Raw genomic sequence first — 20,120 nt, 5'->3', positions numbered from 1 at the left:
ACACATTTTTTTGCATGTAACAACCATAGATACACCATAGATAAATAAATAAAATAAATTTCCCGGTAAACTAAACTAAAATAAAATAATTTACATGAAATATGAAATCATTTGTTTATCCTTCATCATCTTATGAAACATTTCCAGACTTTCAGACTGTCATCAAAACCATAAATCAGCCAGAAACTAGTTGGCTTAGTTAAAGCAGAATTTATGTACATTTTTTGTCAACTAGCAATTTGCTTAACAATGGGTAAATGGTTTTCCAATCCAAAACATCTAGGTTGTTATATATAGCTTTGCTTGGTTGCTAGATATAACAAAGCATGCATGTTGATTGAATATCAAAGCAACAATGCAGAGAAAACAATCAACTTTTACTCATCGATGTAATGCAAATGATAGTAAAAAGTGTCAAATGGCATTATCTTCACATGCAACGCCTGAGTGTGCAGGCGGTAGTTGTTCTTCATCGTCTTTCAAACCTGTTGTGGCCCTAAATCAAAAACAAGCTCAGCCTGTGTGGTCTCCAAGTTAAATGTGTGTTGCTTTGTATACATATACAGTATGTTTTATTATTTTAGGTTATTTTTTATCATTTATTTTAGTCTACCACAGAATAGCATCACAGTGAGTATTAAAAAGGTTGACTAGTTCTCACTGCTCGTTGTTCCATCTGGAGTGGAGCAGCACTTGAAAATCTTGAATCTTAAAAAGAAATAATGGGTCTTGGCTCAGTGTCGTCTTTCTAAATAAGATCCATTTGGATCATTCTTGTGTGACCGTGTGTGAACTTTCGTTGTGATGATTGTTTTAGCCTGTTCTGCATGTCGTTTTTTAAAGGAAAAATTCAATATAAAGCCATTACCGCCAATTAAGACAAGGTTGAAACGTTTTGGTTTGCTTTCATTGTTTTATTAAGGCATGTACTGTAGTGCACACATGGTATCAAAAGACAGAAAACCCAAATACATGATTCAGGAGAAAGAAGAATGTGTTTCATATTCCACCAGTAAATTGATTCAGACTTTATGTAATCTCTATTAAATCTCAGCACAAGAAAGCAACAGGATCCCTTTTCCTCCCTCATAAAAAGCCCTCTGTCACTCAGCCATCTCAGCCCACCATCCATACCAATATAACACTTTAATCAAATTATACTGTTTATGCATATATAGAGAGAAATATTGCATGACCAGGAAGGGGGAAAAAAATCAAAATCATGATACAACAGGACAACATTAGATAAAACCCAGGATGAAAGCCAGTGGTCAAAGGGGATTATTTGATGCAGAACACAAATAGACTTGAATTTTGCACGCTACAAAAATATATAATGCATTTATTTAATTCATATCTGGATTCATTTGGTCTTGCCTGACACCATGACACCAAACTCTTGGATGGTGATCTCTTTGTCAAGGTACTGCTGAAGTTGGTGTTTCGTGATGTGGCCCATGCGCAGTGCGTCGTCAATGGAGAACTTCTTCCCCGATTTCCTGTCATGGAGGACCGACGACTCCCCACTGGGGCCCTTGACCGTGATCTCCTCCCAGTCGCATTCCTGGCTTTGCAGGTTGACAAACATCTTCCAGTCGATTAGGCCAAGCTTGTAGGCTTCCTCTGGCCTCATCTCCTTGCCGGAATCCGGATCAATGACCACAATGGACCTGCGAAGGTGACTCTCCCTCTGTTCCCTCTTGACCCTCATGGCAGAAAGATTCTTGTGAAGTTTTTCAATCTCCTCATCCTTTTGCAAGGTGATATTCCTGAGATCAGACAGCTCCCTCTGTAGGGAATCGAGTCTCAGCTCCAAGTTTTTGCCGTTCTCTGTGGGTGCGGACTCAGTGATAATCCGAGTCTCTTTGCTGGTGATCTGGATCTCGGAGCGAAGTTTGCGAATTTCATTCTGAAGCCGGAGGTTTTCCTGCTGCAGGTGGCTACTTTCATTGCGGATGTAATCCAGCTCCTTGTAAGACTTTGTGTTGGAGAACTCCATATCTGAGAACTTGGAGGTAAGATTGGCCAACTCCAGGTCTAGTTCCCGTTTTCTCCTTTTCTCGTCCTCCAGAGCCCTTCTCAGGTTATCAATTTCAAGCTCGGCCTCTGGGTCCTTTTCAACCTGGATCTTTTCTGTGCGGACAACTCTTTCCTTGACATCCATTTTCTCCAAAGTGATCTGCTTTTGGATCAGGGCATTGAGCTCCTTTTCTAGCAAGGTGCGCTTATGCCTCTCTTCCTCTACCTGTAGTTTGAGGATGGAGTGCTCTTTTTCCTGTTGGGGATCCTGCTGCAAAACCACCTTCTGCTTGACCGTCACTTTCTCACGATTCTCTTTGTCGCGGAGCTCCATCTCATTTAATCTGACCTGAAGCCTCTGGATCTCCAGTTCAGCATCACGACGTGCTCTGCGCTCGCGCTCCATTTCTTCCAGTTGAAGGTCCAGCTGGGCTTTCTGTTTCTGCAGTTGGAGCAGGTCGTCCTTGAGGTTCTCCTTCTGCCTCTGCGCAGTGTTGATACTTTGCAAAAAGGTACTGCATTCTGATTTCAGAAGTGGATCCTCCTCCATTTTGACCACCTCCTGCTGTACAATTTTTTCCCTGACCTGGGACAGGTCAATCTTCCTCAGCCTGATCTTCTCCTCTTGAGCTGAGCGGTCTCTTTCAAGATCAAGCCGCTTCTTCTGTTCATCTGCCAGTTTCCTCTTGAGCATCTCAATCTCTTCCTTGGTCTTGGGATCTTCTCTATACTGCAACACCTCGTTGACCACCTCTTTAGTTTGTACCTGGGGCTTGGTATCCTTCCACCTTTGGATTTCATCACGCAGCTGCCTTATCTCCATCTCTGACTTCTCAGTCTGGTGTGTATTATCCACAATTTCATTGCGAAGTCTCTCCAGCTCTCGCTCCGTCTGAGGATCTGTTTTGTACTTGATGACTTCTTTGATAATTTCTTTGATTTCGATTTGCGGCCCTCTATTCCTGAGAGTGGTAAGCTCATCCTGTAGGGATCGGAGCTGGAGATCTGAATCTTTAGAGCGTCTTTGCTGCTCCACCAGGTCAAAGCGAAGGTTAGCTACCTCATTCTCAGCTTTAGGGTCAGGCCGGACAATCTCGCGCACCTTTTCCTGAACAATTACCCTGGATTTCTCCTCCTCCATGCTGCTGATTTTCCTCTGGAGATCGGCCTTTTCACGGTGAGAGGACCTGCGCCTTGACTTCTCGTCCTCAAGCTGCCTCCTTAGGTTTTCAACTTCCCTCTCAAAAACAACATCTTTCTCTACTTTGAGTACCTCTTTGATGGAAATCTTCTCTTCCGCCATGGACTTCTCCTTTTCCAACCTTCGAAGCTTGTCCTGTAGGAAGCGAAGCTCATCCTCCAGCTGCTTCCTGCCATCCATTTCCTTTTGCTTTCTGTCAAAGAGCACCCGGTACTCACTTTCTAGTTGAGGGTCATTCTGGACCTTGATGACCTCTTCTTCAGTGATCACCTCCTGTTCCTTGTTCTTCTCCTCAGCCAGAATAGTCACCTGCTTTTGGATCTCAACCAGCTCATTGTCTTTGAGCATTTTCTGTCTCCTCAGCTCATCCAGTTCTTCCCGGAGCTTACGCACCTCCTCTTCCTGACCACGGTCCCTTTCGATACGCAGGACTTCCTTCACAGTGTACTGCTGGGCTCCCTCCTTGAATTCCGTTTCAAGGCCACGCAGCTTTATCTTGAGTACTTCCAGGTCATTTTCCAGGACCCTTGTGGTGCGACGCTCCTCTGAGAGCCTTTGCTGGACCTTGTGGACATCCTCATCTAGCTGGGGGTCAGCTACCTTTTTGATCAACTCCTTTTTTACAATGGTATCCTGGGGCTTCTGGCCCTCAAGAACATATATGTCAGTCTGGATGGTCTCGATCTCTTTCTCCAGCTGCTCCCTCCTCTGAACCTCTTCATCTAGGAGCTTCCTGATTCTCCAGGGTTCTTCTCCTGGTGCAGCGGATTGAACAGACTGTACGTTTGTTGCCTGGATCATGGGAATTTCTGCTTGCTAAAGAGAGAAAAAGGGATGATCATGACCATAAAAGAAATACAGAACATCTGTTTTCTTATTCAAAAATATTTTTTTCTCTTTTATTAATGTACATTCAACAGTATTTCACCTGGTTGAGGAGGCTTTGTGCAAACTCCAGATTCCGCAGCCTTTGCCTGTTCACAGCATTCACCTCAGTGAATTTTGCTTCAATAGCACCCTCCTGTGAAGAATGAAATAGAACTTGATTTTAATATAATACAATTTTACGTATAATATATTTTAATTCAATAGAACTATATAGTACTTACAATCAAGTTAAGTGTGAATTTTCAAGTGGGAAATGCTAAAATATTAATTTAATACCGTTACAATTACAGTTTGTCTCACCTCTCCCTTGACTATCAGTGCAGGTGATTCCAGTCTGCTCCTTTTGTACGTTTGGGGGACCAGTCCATCCTCAAGGTCCAGGATTGATTTGAATTTCTCAGTTTCATTCTCATAGTCCTTCAGGAGAGAGGGACCATTATTAGACCAATGGCTCCACGTCCGTATCAATTGCACTAACAGCATTTATAAATGTTGAATTCCTCACTTTGACGGCGTGTTGATAAAGCTGTGCGCTTTTGGAGACACTGTTCAAGTCGGACTCCTTCCTTGAAATATCCGAGAGCAGGTTCTGCAAACAGGACAGCAGAGCTTGTGAGAGTTGCATTTGCCGCTTTTAACATTTCAGAATCTCCCTTAGAAATATCCCAATATGGGGCTGTTCAACCCTTTCCTACCCTCTGGTTCTTTAGCTTGGTTTCCACTTGTCTAACATCATCAGTATCACGTGGCTCATAGTTTGGCACGCGGGAGAGCCAGCTGTTAAGATTGTCGTAGTCGTTGCGGTAGTTCTTGTATGCCATCTTGGCTCTCTGCAAACTTTGAGACCTGTAACATACAGTAAGCAAATGTTATTTAAATGGAGATCCTACTTTTATTGAACCTTCACCGCTTCTTATGTTTATATGGTTACAGGTGTAAATGGATTGTCAGGTTTAAAAAAAAAAAGAAAAACCACGTCAAGGTCTTCTCACCTTGTGTCAACCTGTCTGTTAAGGTTGTCAAAGCGCTTGTTGAACCTCTGGACCTCTGTTTCCTGCCTCTCAATGTCAGGACAGTGCTCCTGCAGCTTGAGGGCCATGTTGTTGCAGCTGTTCTTGGCGGCTTGTAGGTTCTGCTCACTCTCGGCCATAACTGACCTCTTGGCTCTCAGTTCAGATGCAATGTCCTGTCAGGGCAGGTAAAGGTGGTCAAATGAAAACAAATTCCTGAGTTTGTGAAAGGATCATCCATGTCATATCACATCATATTAAATATCAATGGGATGTATGTGGCGAGGCGAAAAAGCTTTACCGCAAGCTCACGCTGGGTCTTCTCAAGTGAGGGGAGGTCAGATGGGGCGACCTCCTCCCTGGCCAGTTTATTCTCAAAGGTGGACAATAGAGTTTTCCCATTTTGAAGGGAGTTCTCCAGATGGTTTGAACTCTTTAGTCTGAAAACAAAAAAAGATTGATGAACTAGCCATTTACGAACTACAATAATGTCCCTCCAATGGAAACCGATGCTACAGAAGTAGAGTTGAACACAGTTTATTTGAACCTCACTTATCCAAACTTATATTTTTCGGACTGTAATGTCAGTAAGCAACTGATATGTATGTTTCTAGTGGAATTCAAATAAACCATTTCGGTCGACTGAGCAAATAGATTTCATTGACATTTATTCATGTTTCGTTCAACCAAATGTTGATTGTGGGTTCAGGTAAATGGGGTTCTGCTTGATTATAATACTCAGTCCCGTACTTGTCTTGAGAGCAGTTCAGGAGGAGCTCGACCTTGTTGTGTTTCTTATTGGCCTCGTCCACTTTGGCGTGGAGCTGAGGGGCGCTGCTGCATTTAGAATTAGAGGCCAGGAAGCTCTCCGCCTGCTGCACCTTGGACAGCTTCTCCGGCTCGATTTTATTCACGGCAGCAGCAATGTCCTGTTGGGAAAAAATATGCATCAAAAAAAAAAAGAAAACTTAACAAGCCTCAAAAGTCTTTGAAAATAATCCAGAGGTCTTTCTTTTAGGCAAATTGACTAGTCTAGAATTGTGTGTGTCTACGATTATTCAGATAGAATTTCAGTGGTAATGCAGTATGTAATCTAATCTACGGATTTCTAGCAGTGGAATACATTTATATTTATTGTATTTTACTTATGTGTCGCAGGTGTTTAGAGAGGTGGTATTGAATAAACAAAATGTATACTTTTATTTTAATGCCACTGTAACTAACTCCATTCAACTCCATTCCCCCCCAAAAAGAAGGAAACAAATAAGGTCATGAAAATAACACATTAGAAGGGAGGGTTAAAAACCTTCGTAATCATGCTTGTCAGAATATTCATACCTTCATGTCCTGCAGCCGATCTGCGCTGTCTTGAAGCGGCCTGGTTTGCTCCAGCGGGGGGCGCACTCGAGTGTAAATGGCCTTCTCCTGCTTGTCCAGGTCACTGACCACCTTGTCTAGACCAGCCATCAGCTGGCGACACTGCTGCTCCTGCTTGTCTAAGGTCACACATTTATACAGAGTTACGTTGTTTTTGTGAGAGTTTTAGTGAGTTGAACAAAACAATGAAGATGACAACAATGAATGATTATAAATCGAAACTGTTCCTACTAAGCCAAAAACAAATTTAGGAATATCCAACATTATTTACTGCCAGTATGATCCATCTACATAGAAGTGATATATTAAACTCCTTCAGAAAGAAACTCCTGGACATCCGATAATACTCAATTTACATCTAATCCGAAAACGCATCCAACGGCCAGGTTCTACCCCCGAGTGGTCGTTGGATAAAACTGTGTCTAGTTTTCACATCGCAGTGGCGACACTACGCCGGGGCTTGCCGGTGTAAAGCAGTGATGTAAATGCGTAATGGAGAGGTAGCGATCTCCGCTGCACTGCACGTCCCAGTTTCCCGTTTCTCCAAACAAAACAAATAAAAACAGTGTGTTTTTATTTTCGTTGTATTCTGCTAATCTGCTTCCGTAAACACTGATAGCTGCTTTTTAACCTCTTTGTACCTGTGTTGCTTCCACTCTCTTTCTTCAGCTCGTCGAGTCTTTTCAGCAGAGTTCCCTTGCTGCTGGCCATCTTCTGCTTCACACCTTTCTGCTGATTGACCAGGCTGTAAAAGAAAGCTCACCACGTTACAGACAGTGACCGAGCCCAGGGTCAATCACCGGTGACATATCAAGAGTTTAGCCATCGCTTCTGTAAAAAAAAATAATAATAATAATAATTCAAACATAAATCATAAAAAAACACTTACTTTTCGGAGACGGACAACGTCTCGGGGTCGGTGGGGGGGATCATGAAGCAGACCGCTGGGGCGGTGATCTTACGACCGGCCGCGTCTTTGACGTCCCACTTGGCCCGGTTGTTTCTGAGGAGAGTGTACCTCTCCCCGCGTGCGATCTGGCCCTGTGTAGAGTCAAGTTTTGAATTTAAGAACCAATTCATGCTAGATTACCAGTCCCCTCCTGACTACAGACCATAAGCATTAAAAAAAAGTAAAAAGCCTAACAGTCCAAACTAAAAAATAAGAATAAAGAAATATATAAAACAAAAATTCAATAAAAAAATAGTAATCAAAATTTAGATGTGAAATATATACAAATAGTCTAAAATAGTATAATTAAATACAAATAATAACTAAAAATACAAACAATTTAATTAATTCCTTGTATGTTCCTGGGCAGCTGCAAAGTAATGGAATACATAATGTATAACAGTGTTATGTAATGAAATTACCTCACACAAAGAAAAGGTTACCTATAACCAGTTACATTTAGAAAGAATATATGTTAATTAAATGATTTATTTTTTGTGGGATCTTTTTTCTCTTTATGTCTGTCAAAAAACCACAGATAACAAAAATTTAAATCAACAAAAATCTGTTCATTTATTTATTTATTTATATAGTTATATAAATAATATATATAGTTTGATTTCCTACACTCACAGAAATAGATAGGCCACTTTGGAAGGTTCTTTGCACTGTTTTACCTTAAAATCCAATATTTCTGACAGGAAAGTTACACTTGGTAATGGATTATATTAATCCATAACCTGAGGTTCTCTCTCAACCCTCGACTAAACGCACATTTTTCAAATCGAATGTGCTCGCTATACCCAAGGGATTAAGAGAAAAAAGCAAAAGAAAACAAACCCCCCCCCCAAAAAAAACAGTACGCTATCTTGAGAGAGGAGGATTTGAATACATTAAAATTTAAGAAAAAAAGTGTTTGAATGACGCAGAGGAAGGTGAGATGGCTTACTCACATTCACTTGTAGCAGTGAATATTTGAGGGATAAGAGCGAGAGAAAGAGAGAGCAAGAGAGAGAACTAGAGAGAGCTAGAGAGAGAAATAACAGAAAGCAGAGGTTGCCATGGGTGAATGAACCTTGTTATTCTTCACACAGCAAAAAATGTCCAATTTCAAAATGACAGGGAGAAAAAGAAAAGAAAAATGTAAAAATATGTAATTTCAAGCAAAACGTAAACAAAAAATTGGATGATGGATTGAGATAATTTAACTTGCCTACTATAGTAACTCTATCTATCTGTAATAACGCCTTCTAGCTTGTGTACTAGCCAGTTTTCCAAATATTATAATGATTCAGTGAATTAAAAGGTTATCGCCATGTTGCGTCACAATATTTTATATATACAGTTCAGTATATATAATATATAGCGGCCGCTGTTTCGTTTACCTCGTCGGTGTCAAACTCGCACAGGGCCTCGACCGGGAGCAGCTTCTGCGGGGTCTCCCGACGGTACTTCAGGGGCAGCACCTGCAGGCTGTTCTTCTGGAGGGTCTTCACCCGCTCATCAAACAGGTCCATGGCCTTCGCCTGGTCCTACACACACACACACACACACACACATGCGCACACATACGCACACACACACACACACACACACACACACAGACACACAGACACACACACACACACACACACACACACACACACACACACAGACACACACACACACACACACACACACACACACACACACAGACACACAGACACACAGACACACACACACACACACACACACACACACACACACACACACACAGACACACACACACACACACACACACACACACACACACACACACACACACACACACACATAAAATAAGTTTGTTATTTTAATCAATAAAATCAGCGCGATATAAAACCATATGGCAACAGGCAAGCTTTTTTTGATCATCCTCTTTTATGGAATTCTGCTCTGCCAGATAAAAAAATGTTCCTCAAAAGTCCATTGTAGATGGTGTGATCCCGTTGAATGTATTGTGTTTTACTGTTGATGATGGTTTGCAAGCTAGCTAGTACTGATGAAAAGTTTGGCTCTTTTTGGAGATTCAGCTCTTTACTGAGTGACTCAGTAAAAAGATTTGTTCAATTTTGACTAAGTTTGTGTTAGAGACTCGGAAGAGTCTAGCGCTGAATTGTGAATGGAATTCTCACAATAATTCATTCTGTCAAAATGATTTATTTAGAAAGAATGGCAAGTGTAAATCAGTCACATTGATTATCAATCACGTCAAATGCTGGAGCCCTTTCCACAGTAACCACAGTAATCAACACTCAGTAATTATTTTCTGTTCGCGAGTAATAGATTCTAATTTGCACGCTGTGGGGTTTGACTCACGACTCACAGTTGTCGTCCGGCAAATTGGTTCAGGAGTCATTGCCTCTGCTTGAGGCAGAGGCAATGACACCTGCCCCAACTCGGGGCTCTCGGCTCGCGAGTCAAGTCTCAGTAAACGCCTGTGCCTGCAGTTACCGAGTCGCAAACAAACAAATCTTTTGGCGGAGGCCCTCCCGGCAAATGAGTCATTTAAAAGGATTGGTTCGCTACAAACGAATCTTTTGCGAGTCTTGCGTCACTCCTAGTTAGTTCATAAGCAAATCTCAGTGTAGTTTGTCAGCACAGATTTTTAAATATTTTTGGCGTTTACCTTAGATGAGCAGATTCAAATGTCAAAAAAGGGGAACTCACGTCCAATTCCCGTACGAGGCCGTCCACCTGGTACATGTCTTTGAACTGTGGGTTATATTTTTGGTTGACTTCGGTGTCCAGCCTCTTCAGGAGGTCCTGTGTGTCCCGGGCCTCTTTGTGATACTGTGGAAATGCAAATACAAAGACATACAGATCATGTGATGTATCAACTGTATATTCTCATTTCATTTCCGACTAGATGAATCCGATTTGGACCCCATCTGAACAGGCGGGGGGTGTGAGAAGAGACAGCACCCCCTTATACCCGTTGCTGGGAATATGACAAATGAATGATGAATATGGTATCTTTACACAACACACACACACCTTGTGGTACTCATCCATGTGTTTGAGGTGGTTTTCTTCGCAGATTAGAAGGTTGAGGTACTCCTTCCAATCAGCGTGCACCGCCTCCATATGCGCCTGAGAAAAGGAAGCGTCGTTTAAATTCCTGTTAATACATTTCCAATAGTCCTTTATTTCAAATCAGTCCAATATACATATCGTTTGAGATAAACATTTTGGATACGACACCTTAGTCTCTGTCGGGCGAAATTTTAAAATGTGTCTTGACTATTTGAATTGGTAATTATTTTTTATTATAAATGTATTACAAGCCTTAATAATAAACATTAATGTCATTAAAGTATCGGTTGCAGTCCAGTTGGGCAAACGTTTGAGCCTAAAAAACACTACAATTATTATTATAACTATAACTGAACTTTCTCTGTTAACTGTAATTTTCTCACCTCATTGGCAGATCATTTTTAATATGTTTTTTTTACATAATTATTATTATTTTTTTTTACCTTTTTTGACATTTTTTAATAAATAGATTACGGTCATGGTCGTCATCATACCTCAATGACGTTCTTCCCAGGATGCCCGGATTCAACCAGCTTCTCCCGGTCGTCGTTGAGCTTGGTGATGGTGGATTCCTTGGACTCCAAACATTTACTGATGAAGTTCTGTCGTGAGAGAAGGTTTCATATGACAGGGTAATTGTGTCTGTGTGTGTACATGTTTGTTTGTTTGTTTGTGTGTGTGTACATGTTTGTGTATACATTTTTGTTTGTTAGTGTGTGTGTGTGTATGTGTGTGTGTGTGTGTGAGATTTGGGGGAAATGGTACCATTATCAAATTAAGATGACCCATTGTAATTGAATGATGACAAATTATGACTTGAAATTTCATCATGATTGTATAACACCAGATTTTGAATGTATAAATATTGTGATATCTATGAATATCGTGTGAAATTCCCAATTCCCCAATTATCTCTACCTCATACTGCCTTTGGCGGGCGGCGTAGTCCATGTTGGTGTCGCTCCAATCGTAGTTGATTCTTTCCTCGGCCTGTTGGTCCATCCAGTACAGCTCGTTGGTGCAGCGCTGCATGTAATCCCGCAGGCTCAGCAGGTGCCGCTGTCGGGCACTGGAGTTGGCCTAACCAGGGCCAGAAGCAAAGATCAGGTGATTATGACATCCTGGTGATTATGCAGAAAACATAAACTGCTGCAATCGGCTCAAATGCATGTGGTTTTTTTTGTGTCGTTCCAACGAGAAAAGGTTATTTGGATCTTTTGAGAATATTTCCTAAATATATTCTATTTCGACCAAACGCAGCTTAAAAAGTAAGCGCCAAATAGCGACCTCTAAAGCCATAGAAACTACACCCACCAACATTGTCACATGTCGGTCATGCTTTACACTCAATCTGACACACGACTGACAGGAAGTGTCATCCATTTTGATGGAGAGTGCCAAATGTTCAAGGAGAAGATGCTGCACAAAAAACCTTGTGTTGATGATGCGAATGATGACAAATTCACATATGAAAAAGTTTTAATACTGTCAGAAATGATTATGTATCTATTAAGAAAATTCATAAATAAAGTCATAAATACATAAACATATGAACTTAGTATGACAAAACATGAATTTACATTTAATGTTAAGTTGTTTGATGTTGTTCGGTGATGCAAGTACCTACTTGTTCAACGAAATCGGTGTGAGACCGGCTGCCGTTGAGATTGAACCATCAACGGTCAAATTATTTGCATAACGGCAACTGCAGTAGAGTGACCTGACAAAGCGCAGCGCGGTACAACATAACCTTCCGCGGCCACTTGTCAACCCGATGACAAAAAAAAACAAAGACATATTGTTGTGTGCAAGTAGGCGTTATATAACGCAGAGAATCCCCTCCGGGCCGTTAGGATGACAGAAAGCTAGCCGCGGGGGGCGAAAGTAAACTTGTTGATGAGATGCGTGCAAGATCAACACTTACAGTACATACGAGCGACACACACACACACACACACACACACACACACACACACACACACACACACACACACACACACACACACACACACACACACACACACACAGCAAAATACACTCTGTGACTCAGCACACACTTGACAAAACATTTTTATTACCAGGAGTTCATTGTACTTCAGCTGGAGACCACGAAGATATTCCTGAAAAGAGGAAAACAAGTGATGTCGGACAATTGTAGGACAAATTGTTGTTTTTACAACAACATTAACAACAATAATAATGATAATAATAGCCTTTATTTCACCTCAAAGCAAAGTCACAAAGTTCTTCACATAGAAGAAGAAGAGTACTTCTACTGCAGAGATAATTTACTTGCATAGAAAGTGGAAGTAGTGGACAGAGGAAAATGACTGAGTTAGGCTATAGAAATAGTTTACAAAAATACAACTCGAGTAATCGCTTTTAGCAAAAACCTTTTAAATCCCACATTTTGATACAGTTGACAGCTCATGGCTGCGACTAAGTCAACTGATTGATGTTAAAATATTAACTTTGTAACTAATATACCTTGTGACTTTACCCATTTTACTTGTATTCTTACTCTTGAGTAAGAATACAAGTACCAAATTTGAGTTGAGTTGACCAAGTTGAGTTGAACTGATAACAACAGTTACACAGTTACAATACAATCCAATACAAAACATAGTCAAGTACTGTAACAAGAGAAGTTGTAACTAGCTACCACTGCTGCTTCCACTTCTGGTAAATATGCAAGAAAATCATAACAAGCAGATAGGTAACTAAAGCTGCCAGCTTTATTTTCTTGGGCGGGTTGAGAGACGAGGTGCATCTGTCGATAAATGGCCCCTGTCGCATTTAACTCACCTTCTGAGCCGCTGTCTGCGCCTTGTCGCCTCCGTCGGAGATGTGTGGCGCCAGAGCCTCCACCTCGCTGTGGAAAATGTTGTGATCCTCCACTTCGTTCTCAACGGTGGGCAGGTCCTGGCCGAAGCCCTTGTTGTTCAGGTTCTCCTGGGGAGGAAAAAGCCGCAATTATGCTCCTTACACTAACAAAGGAAGAAGCTGGCGTCCCAGCTGCGACCCGTGTCCAGCGTGATTTTCTTGGGGTGACGTCCAAATATGACATACACAACAACAACAACAAAAAAACAAATCTATTATTTTAAGGTTGATTTTATGATTATTACTGTTTTTTTTGTCAATATCTTCATAATAAAATACACTACGATTCGATACTATCATTTGTCATTTGTTGACAGTTACCAGTTTTTCATCTATGATGGTGCCCCAGTTTATGCTGGGCATGCCGTCGGGGCGTGTCAGGTGGTAAATGCGGTCATGGTCCTCGCGCAGCTTCAAAACCCTGTCACGGAGCTGCTTCATGCTGGGAACGTGCAGAGGTACAAACAAAACAGAGATGCATAGACGCAAAGCGGTGGATGTATCACATTATTGATATAATTGCTATTACTACGCTATTGCTATAGCTCTTCTAGGGGTGTAATAACATAGGAATTTTTGTCCACAATCCCTTATGGGCTGATACTTCGCTCACTCACTCCTGCTCTATCATTCCCGCCTGTGGATGCTGGAGGCGTTTGGCGTTCACAGCGTCCTCATCGAGGCCGGTGAGCAGCTCCAGGCAACTGAGGATTCGCCTGTTGGTGTCATCCTGGTACAGTGTCTGCTTCCCCTCGTTGATCTTATTCACGTCCTGTGAGTAACGGAGAGAGATATGTCATGGTTTAACATTATATTTTCTTTAGGTAGTTGAGTTTTGAGCATTCTGCCAGCTTCTGACTCAGTCTTTATGGCAGAATTTGTCAAGCATGTTGTACCTTGTTGAGGTTCTGCTCTGTCTCATAGATGTTCTTCTCCACTTTGTCTGCATTTTTCTGCAGCTTCTCGATCAGTCCCGAGAGTTCTGTTGTCTGGCTGCTTCTGAAGAAAGAAAGTAAGAAAGAGACAGAGATTTAATCCATCTTTCAGGGCCGTTGCCATTCCTTTGACTGCTCTGTGACTGAGGCCGCATTGCCACAGATTGGATTTTGGAACACATGTGAAAGTGGCCCGTGTCGCATTTGATCAGACACTGCGTGATTTCAACTCCCCTGCTTAGCCACAAACTGGTTTCAATTTAGTGTGTGCCAGCATTGATAAATATTCAGCTTCCACCCACCCCTTTCCTATTAAGGTGAAGAAACCTTGTGGAGGAGGCACATTCATGTTTGGCAATGAAGGTGTAGTTCCAGTGGTTTCCTTTAGTGGTCTCTATTTGTCCAATGTTACTAAATGGAGGCGTAACTCAAACGTATACCTTTTGACATACCAACATGACTTATTTCATACAATTTAAATTATGTAAGTTGATAGAAGAAGAGACCACCAGTCAACAACTTAAACAAGTTGATCGCTGTGGTGGGGGTTGTGTGAAAGCCCATTGGGTGGCATGTGGTGGGAGAACCGCTACACTGGTACCTGAACAGGGACCTGATACAGGGAAGGGACACAGACGGGCCAGCCGAAGATGCACTGGAGCCACCAGCAGGTCGACGGGACGGCTACAGCACCAGCCCTCTCCCAACTGGCAGCAGCAGCACCCAGCGGATGGCCAGCAGAGGACAGGGGGAGAAGCAGCCTCAAGCAGCCACCGTCAGGACCATCAGCAGCCCAGCAGCCAAGCAGCCCTCACAACAGCCTAGCCGGGCTACACCTCCACCAGCCGGCACAGCAGCCCAAGGCCCCATGCTCCAGAAGGGAGGAGGGGGTAGCCTGTCTCGTTGCCCTGCAGGAGGGTCGCCCCATGGACCATACTGTTCCCGGATTCCGGGTCTCTGAGTAAGGGGACTGGTTTTGGATGTTTTTGTTTTGTTTAAGGTATGGGAACCCTGTTTCAGAGTCTGTTTGTTTGTTTAAGGTATGGGAGCCCTGTGGTGGGGGTGGTGTGATTTAAGCAGCCACACCTGTGTTGGGTCTAGTTAATTGGGCCCATGATCAAGGGTGGCTGTGCACCTGTTGCTAATCAGAGCAATCGAAGAGTTAAATCACCCATCCCCACACACACATGGGTAGGGGAAGCTCTTGTCTTGACACCATTCCATCTGCCCCTGGCCTATAACATCCTGCCAATAAACCGGTTTGTCCTTCACATCAATGCCTGTGTCTCTCTGAGGGGGAGCACTGGAAAAGCCACTCGGGTGGCAAGTGGCAGAAGTACTTCTACAATCACATTACAATAGGCCAATACTGTACATAAAAATAATGTCTTAGAGTCGTAAAAAACTCAAGAGATACGAACAGAAAAGCAGAGTATGCGAGAGACGTGCACAGTGGACTCAGTCTAGGTACGTCCTTACTAATCTAAACCTGCTGATGACACAAACCACCATTACTCTGCATTCCTCACATTTAGGTCGTAAAACAGTCAGGCAATATAGTCCCAGAGTTTGCATATCAAGAGGCACTGTCCTAGAGATAATGCAGCACTCCTTAGAATTGCCACATCTACCCAAATTCTACCTGGTAGACTCATGTTTAGGCTTGAACGTTTGCCCCATTGGACTGCATTAAAGTGTAGTGGAAAAAGCTGCAGCAGAGTGATAAGTTTCTTGATAGCAAAGTGTTCAGTGAGGTTGTGTTACGAACAGTCAAAAAGTAAAAAATCATGGGAAGCAACATTTTACTAAGGCCTGGGTTGAGAAATAGCAAACCCTGGACTAAATAAGACAATGAAATTAATAAGGAATATGCATGGCCTGCCACACTCAAACCTCAGTACATCAATAAAGTGTCTCTTGTCATGCTGGTGGTTTGACTGGGGAGCCGTGAGGCAGATTAAGTATGTGGAAGTAAGTAAGTAAATATGTTACCATGAAAAACCATGTAAGTAGCTTTGTGTTGACTTTGTGAAGAGTTTAATAGGGTCATCACAAAAATCCTGATGAGAATTTATTGAATTTGAGCTTCCGCTTGTTTTAGAAGGCATGCAGAATATTCCAAGACAAACTTAAAATCTTGAATATAAAAAAAAAAGGTTTGAACACGTAACAGGTTAAGCAGGTTCTGGTGTCTCTACCATTGTAGGCGTCTCACATTTGAATGTTTGACATGAGGAAAAAATAATAATTTTAGAAAGTATTGCTACACAAGCCTATGCCACCATCATTTTTATGACAGAATTGGTATAATATAGGTTTTGGGGAGCACAGATAATGACTTTGACTTTGAATTTGAACGTCACCCTTTGCTATGAAAACAGGGGAACGAGTCAAAACTTGCAGGGGCGCAGCTATTTAGTCTGCACACATTCAAATCAAATTCACCTGAAGCCCCCCCACTACTGCCCTACTACACTGCTAAAAATGAAGCTGGAATATCTTTAAAGTAGGCAGTAGATCACCCTCCCACCCACCACCACCACCACCACCTTCAGAAGATAAATTTCGAGGGAATTTGTCAAGCGCACTTTTTAACCCTAACCCTAACCCTAACCCTAAACCCTAACCCTAACACTAACCCTAACCCTAAAGACTGTCGATGCTCTCCGACAAGAAAGAAGACATTTCAAGACATTGTTACCTTATTTTAAGAATACATTGATTTTTAGGGATTATATTTATTATATTGGAAGACTAAATGATAACTTTAGTATTTTAGTTTTCTCATCTTCTGCTTCTGCTTTTTCTTTTGCAGTGTTTAGGTGTTGGCCGCAACTGGGCAATTATTACTAACAGCTGTTTGGGAGACTGTGCTCTCTCTAGGGAAGAAAATGGAACATTTCATCACATTTTTTTGCAAATTCACAGTCTTTCAAGTGAGCCTGGACGTCAAATGCTCCTTAGGACAGACTTAGTCTGTTTCACAGTTTTGCCTTTTTATTTTTTCATCAGAAAGCAACACCTTTACAAATATGAGGGAGGTCGGTAAGATGGAAAAGTTTCACAAACAAACAACCCACCATGACTTTGTGTGTTCTGTGCAGCAAGCGAGTACAAAAAAATTATAATCTGGCTGTTCATGCCTTCACAGTTTTGAGCCTCCCAGTCCCATGTGAGGGTTATTTTGAGAGAGAGAGACAGAGAGACAGAGAGAGAGAGCGAGAGGGTCAAATTGAAACCAGATATCTACAACGCTCTGTCATACTGGGTGTGGAGGGATAGCGCTAGTTCAAGCTCTGCGGCAACCTTGAACCAGACTTGTTTCAAACGCCCTAAAGTGCGTAGGTGTGGCCGCTAGCAGGAGGTGGGTGTGCATGTAGACAGTTTAGGAAATTACAAGTATAACCATTACTTAACACCCCTTTTAATACCAATTAACTATCTCTGAGTTATGACCAACTTAACTGTAGGTTAAGGATTAAATAAACTAGCACTTATTGTCACAAACTACTTATATAACCCTGGGATAGACAGAAGGACACATTTATAGGATAATATATATATTTATTTGTTTGTTTGTTTGATTATTTATTTATAATTTATTTTCTATATTAATTTTACCCCTCTGGCCTATATGCATTTTATAGCTTGTGGCTTATGGCTTTCTTGGCTTTTAATATTGCAATTACATGTGCCAACCAAACTCTGAACCAAAACAACATGGATAGAACTGTGAGGGTGGAGCTGCGTCATTAAAATTCCACGTTCTTGTGTCGTGTGTCTAGTGGTATCTGTGGAAATTGCCAGTTTTACTATGCGAAAGGGTTTGTGATGCAAAGCTATGTTATTGATTTTCTCTCGACAGGGGAGTAAATATGCACTCTCTAGCAAATCAGTGATGTAAAATGGTCACAGCTCTCCAGACTAGGCCTATGTCAATACATCTTCAGATAAATGATTTGTATATATTTTCTTTACTTCTCCTTATCTAAACATAGTTATCAGCTGGAGTCCAACCCCACAACCCCGACCCCACCTGAGTAGCCTTGTCACCATTTTGAGTGTTGACACACAGAGTGGCATCAGACAACTGGACACCCTGCGTGTTGAGAGGCTTTGAAAAAGAAAGTCACTTTATGAACTTACTATTTAGAGGTGCTGAGAATTTTCTGACCTATTTCATGAAGAGACTTACTTGCATACTATGTATTGATACCCAGTTATATACTTCATATACTATATTTGGTCTATGCATTTGTGTCATTATTACAGCCTACATACAAGTTAAAAGATAGAGAAAGAGATCAAAAAGGGGTTTCTTTGGGAGAGGTTCCATGGAATCCTATCAGTTCCTTGCACATTGTATACTGAGGACAGTCAGAACTCCCCAAACCAGTTACTACTACTTTACTGCACCACCTCCCTGCCACACCCACTAGAATACCTGAGGAACACATGTTTACTAACTATTCTGGCAACTCAAGGCACTTGCACGAACTGACCAAAACAAGATCAAGTAGCACAACAAATGCATGCAGGATTATGGAATTACAGCATAAGCCGTTCTGCATTAAGATGTGGTACGTGTCCCAATGACAGTTTCAGGAAAATCTAAATCGAGCTAAAACCCAAGGGCACTGCAGATGAGTGCTTGTGCATATTCTGTCTTGCAATTTACCAAAATAATAAAAAACAAATAGTATAGGTGGTGTCATATACATTGACAAGGATATGGACTTAAGAAATCGATCCTTTTGATATATCAAAATTAATAAATAAATGAATAAATAAAAACCCTGAATAAAAATTAACTAAATACATAAATACATGAATAAATCATGTGACCGTGTAAGGAATTTGGTACAGCAAAAAAAAGCTAAATATATATATACATGATATTTGCTAACACCTGCTGGTGGAATCGATTTTACGTAAAGATCGCGGTATGCTAAATAATCCCGATCGGGCGATGGCGTCATTCACTCATCCGACAGTTCTCTACTCCAACATCCAACGCCGAACGACTTGAAAAAACAAAGCAAGACAACAACAACAACAACAACAACAACAACAACAGCAGCAGCAGCAGCGACTATTCAACAGTGTCCAGGAGACACTCACGGTGATTTGGGCTGCGTTATGGCAACGCTGGTCTTGGAGGACTTCTTCTTGAACATGGTGACGGCCCGGGCGTTCGTCGCTTCCAACCTCCACCTGTGTGGGCAGCTTCCGAAGAGCGCAAGCGAATATATTTCCCTTTAGAAGAAATAAACGGTATCGGATCCGCCTCCTCTTCTTCTCTCTCTCTCTCTCTCTCTCGCTCTCTCACGGACTCTGGACTAGCGTGATCGTGGAGTGAAGTGGTCTGAAGCGCAGCGCACGACACACTGGGAGATGGAGGTGGAACCCAGGCGAGACGGTAGGACTCACCTGTGCACCAGGTGAGTGTGGGCGCGGCGGAGTGACGACGCCCCCACCGCAATGCCCCGCCCCCTGCCCCTTTCCCCCTGCCGCTCCCGATCGAGAGGTGTGTAGAGCGAGCCAAATATAACCCACAGGATCATACACCTTTAGGCTAGAGCAGGGGTTCTCAAAGTAGGGTCCTTTTTGAGAGGTTCCAGGGTGGCCTCAGTAAAAGGATGAATAGTTTAAATTCACTGTTGTTTCATTTCCAACACTGATAATTCACAATGATGACTGTTTTTCCACTGTTATCTTGGTAAAATATAGTAGAGACAGCTATGGAAATGTGGATCAAATCATAGTTCACAATTAAGATTCTCAGATTGGGGTCCCAGAAACAA

The 20,120-nt window shown here is 42.0% G+C and overlaps 1 protein-coding gene across 2 annotated transcripts; it reads right to left on the bottom strand.

The window, feature by feature from the left end:
• Positions 1-909: 909 nt before the first annotated feature.
• On the bottom strand, positions 910-19,658 carry ppl (periplakin). Of its 2 annotated transcripts, XM_080008849.1 has the most exons (23): positions 19,438-19,658; positions 14,278-14,380; positions 13,999-14,153; positions 13,703-13,823; positions 13,304-13,450; positions 12,577-12,618; positions 11,417-11,578; positions 10,993-11,100; positions 10,460-10,555; positions 10,133-10,255; positions 8,830-8,976; positions 7,385-7,536; positions 7,137-7,240; positions 6,457-6,614; positions 5,869-6,047; positions 5,420-5,558; positions 5,101-5,294; positions 4,804-4,954; positions 4,614-4,697; positions 4,409-4,525; positions 4,149-4,241; positions 2,939-4,036; positions 910-2,770 (listed from the first exon to the last, which is right to left on the bottom strand). In XM_080008849.1, the coding sequence occupies exons 1-23, from the start codon at positions 19,491-19,493 to the stop codon at positions 1,364-1,366; spliced, it is 5,136 nt and encodes a 1,711-aa protein (XP_079864975.1). In that variant the 5' UTR covers positions 19,494-19,658; the 3' UTR covers positions 910-1,363. The 2 variants fall into 2 exon arrangements, with proteins under 2 accessions (XP_079864975.1, XP_079864974.1); XM_080008848.1 differs by having other exon boundaries at positions 910-4,036.
• Between the last annotated feature and the right edge of the window lie 462 nt (positions 19,659-20,120).

Source organism: Zeus faber (genome assembly GCF_960531495.2).
Source record: "Zeus faber genome assembly, chromosome: 11".
NCBI classification, from domain to species: domain Eukaryota; kingdom Metazoa; phylum Chordata; class Actinopteri; order Zeiformes; family Zeidae; genus Zeus; species Zeus faber.
The sequence above is the reverse complement of the archived record's forward strand: the minus strand, read 5'-3'. Positions and strand labels throughout refer to the sequence as shown.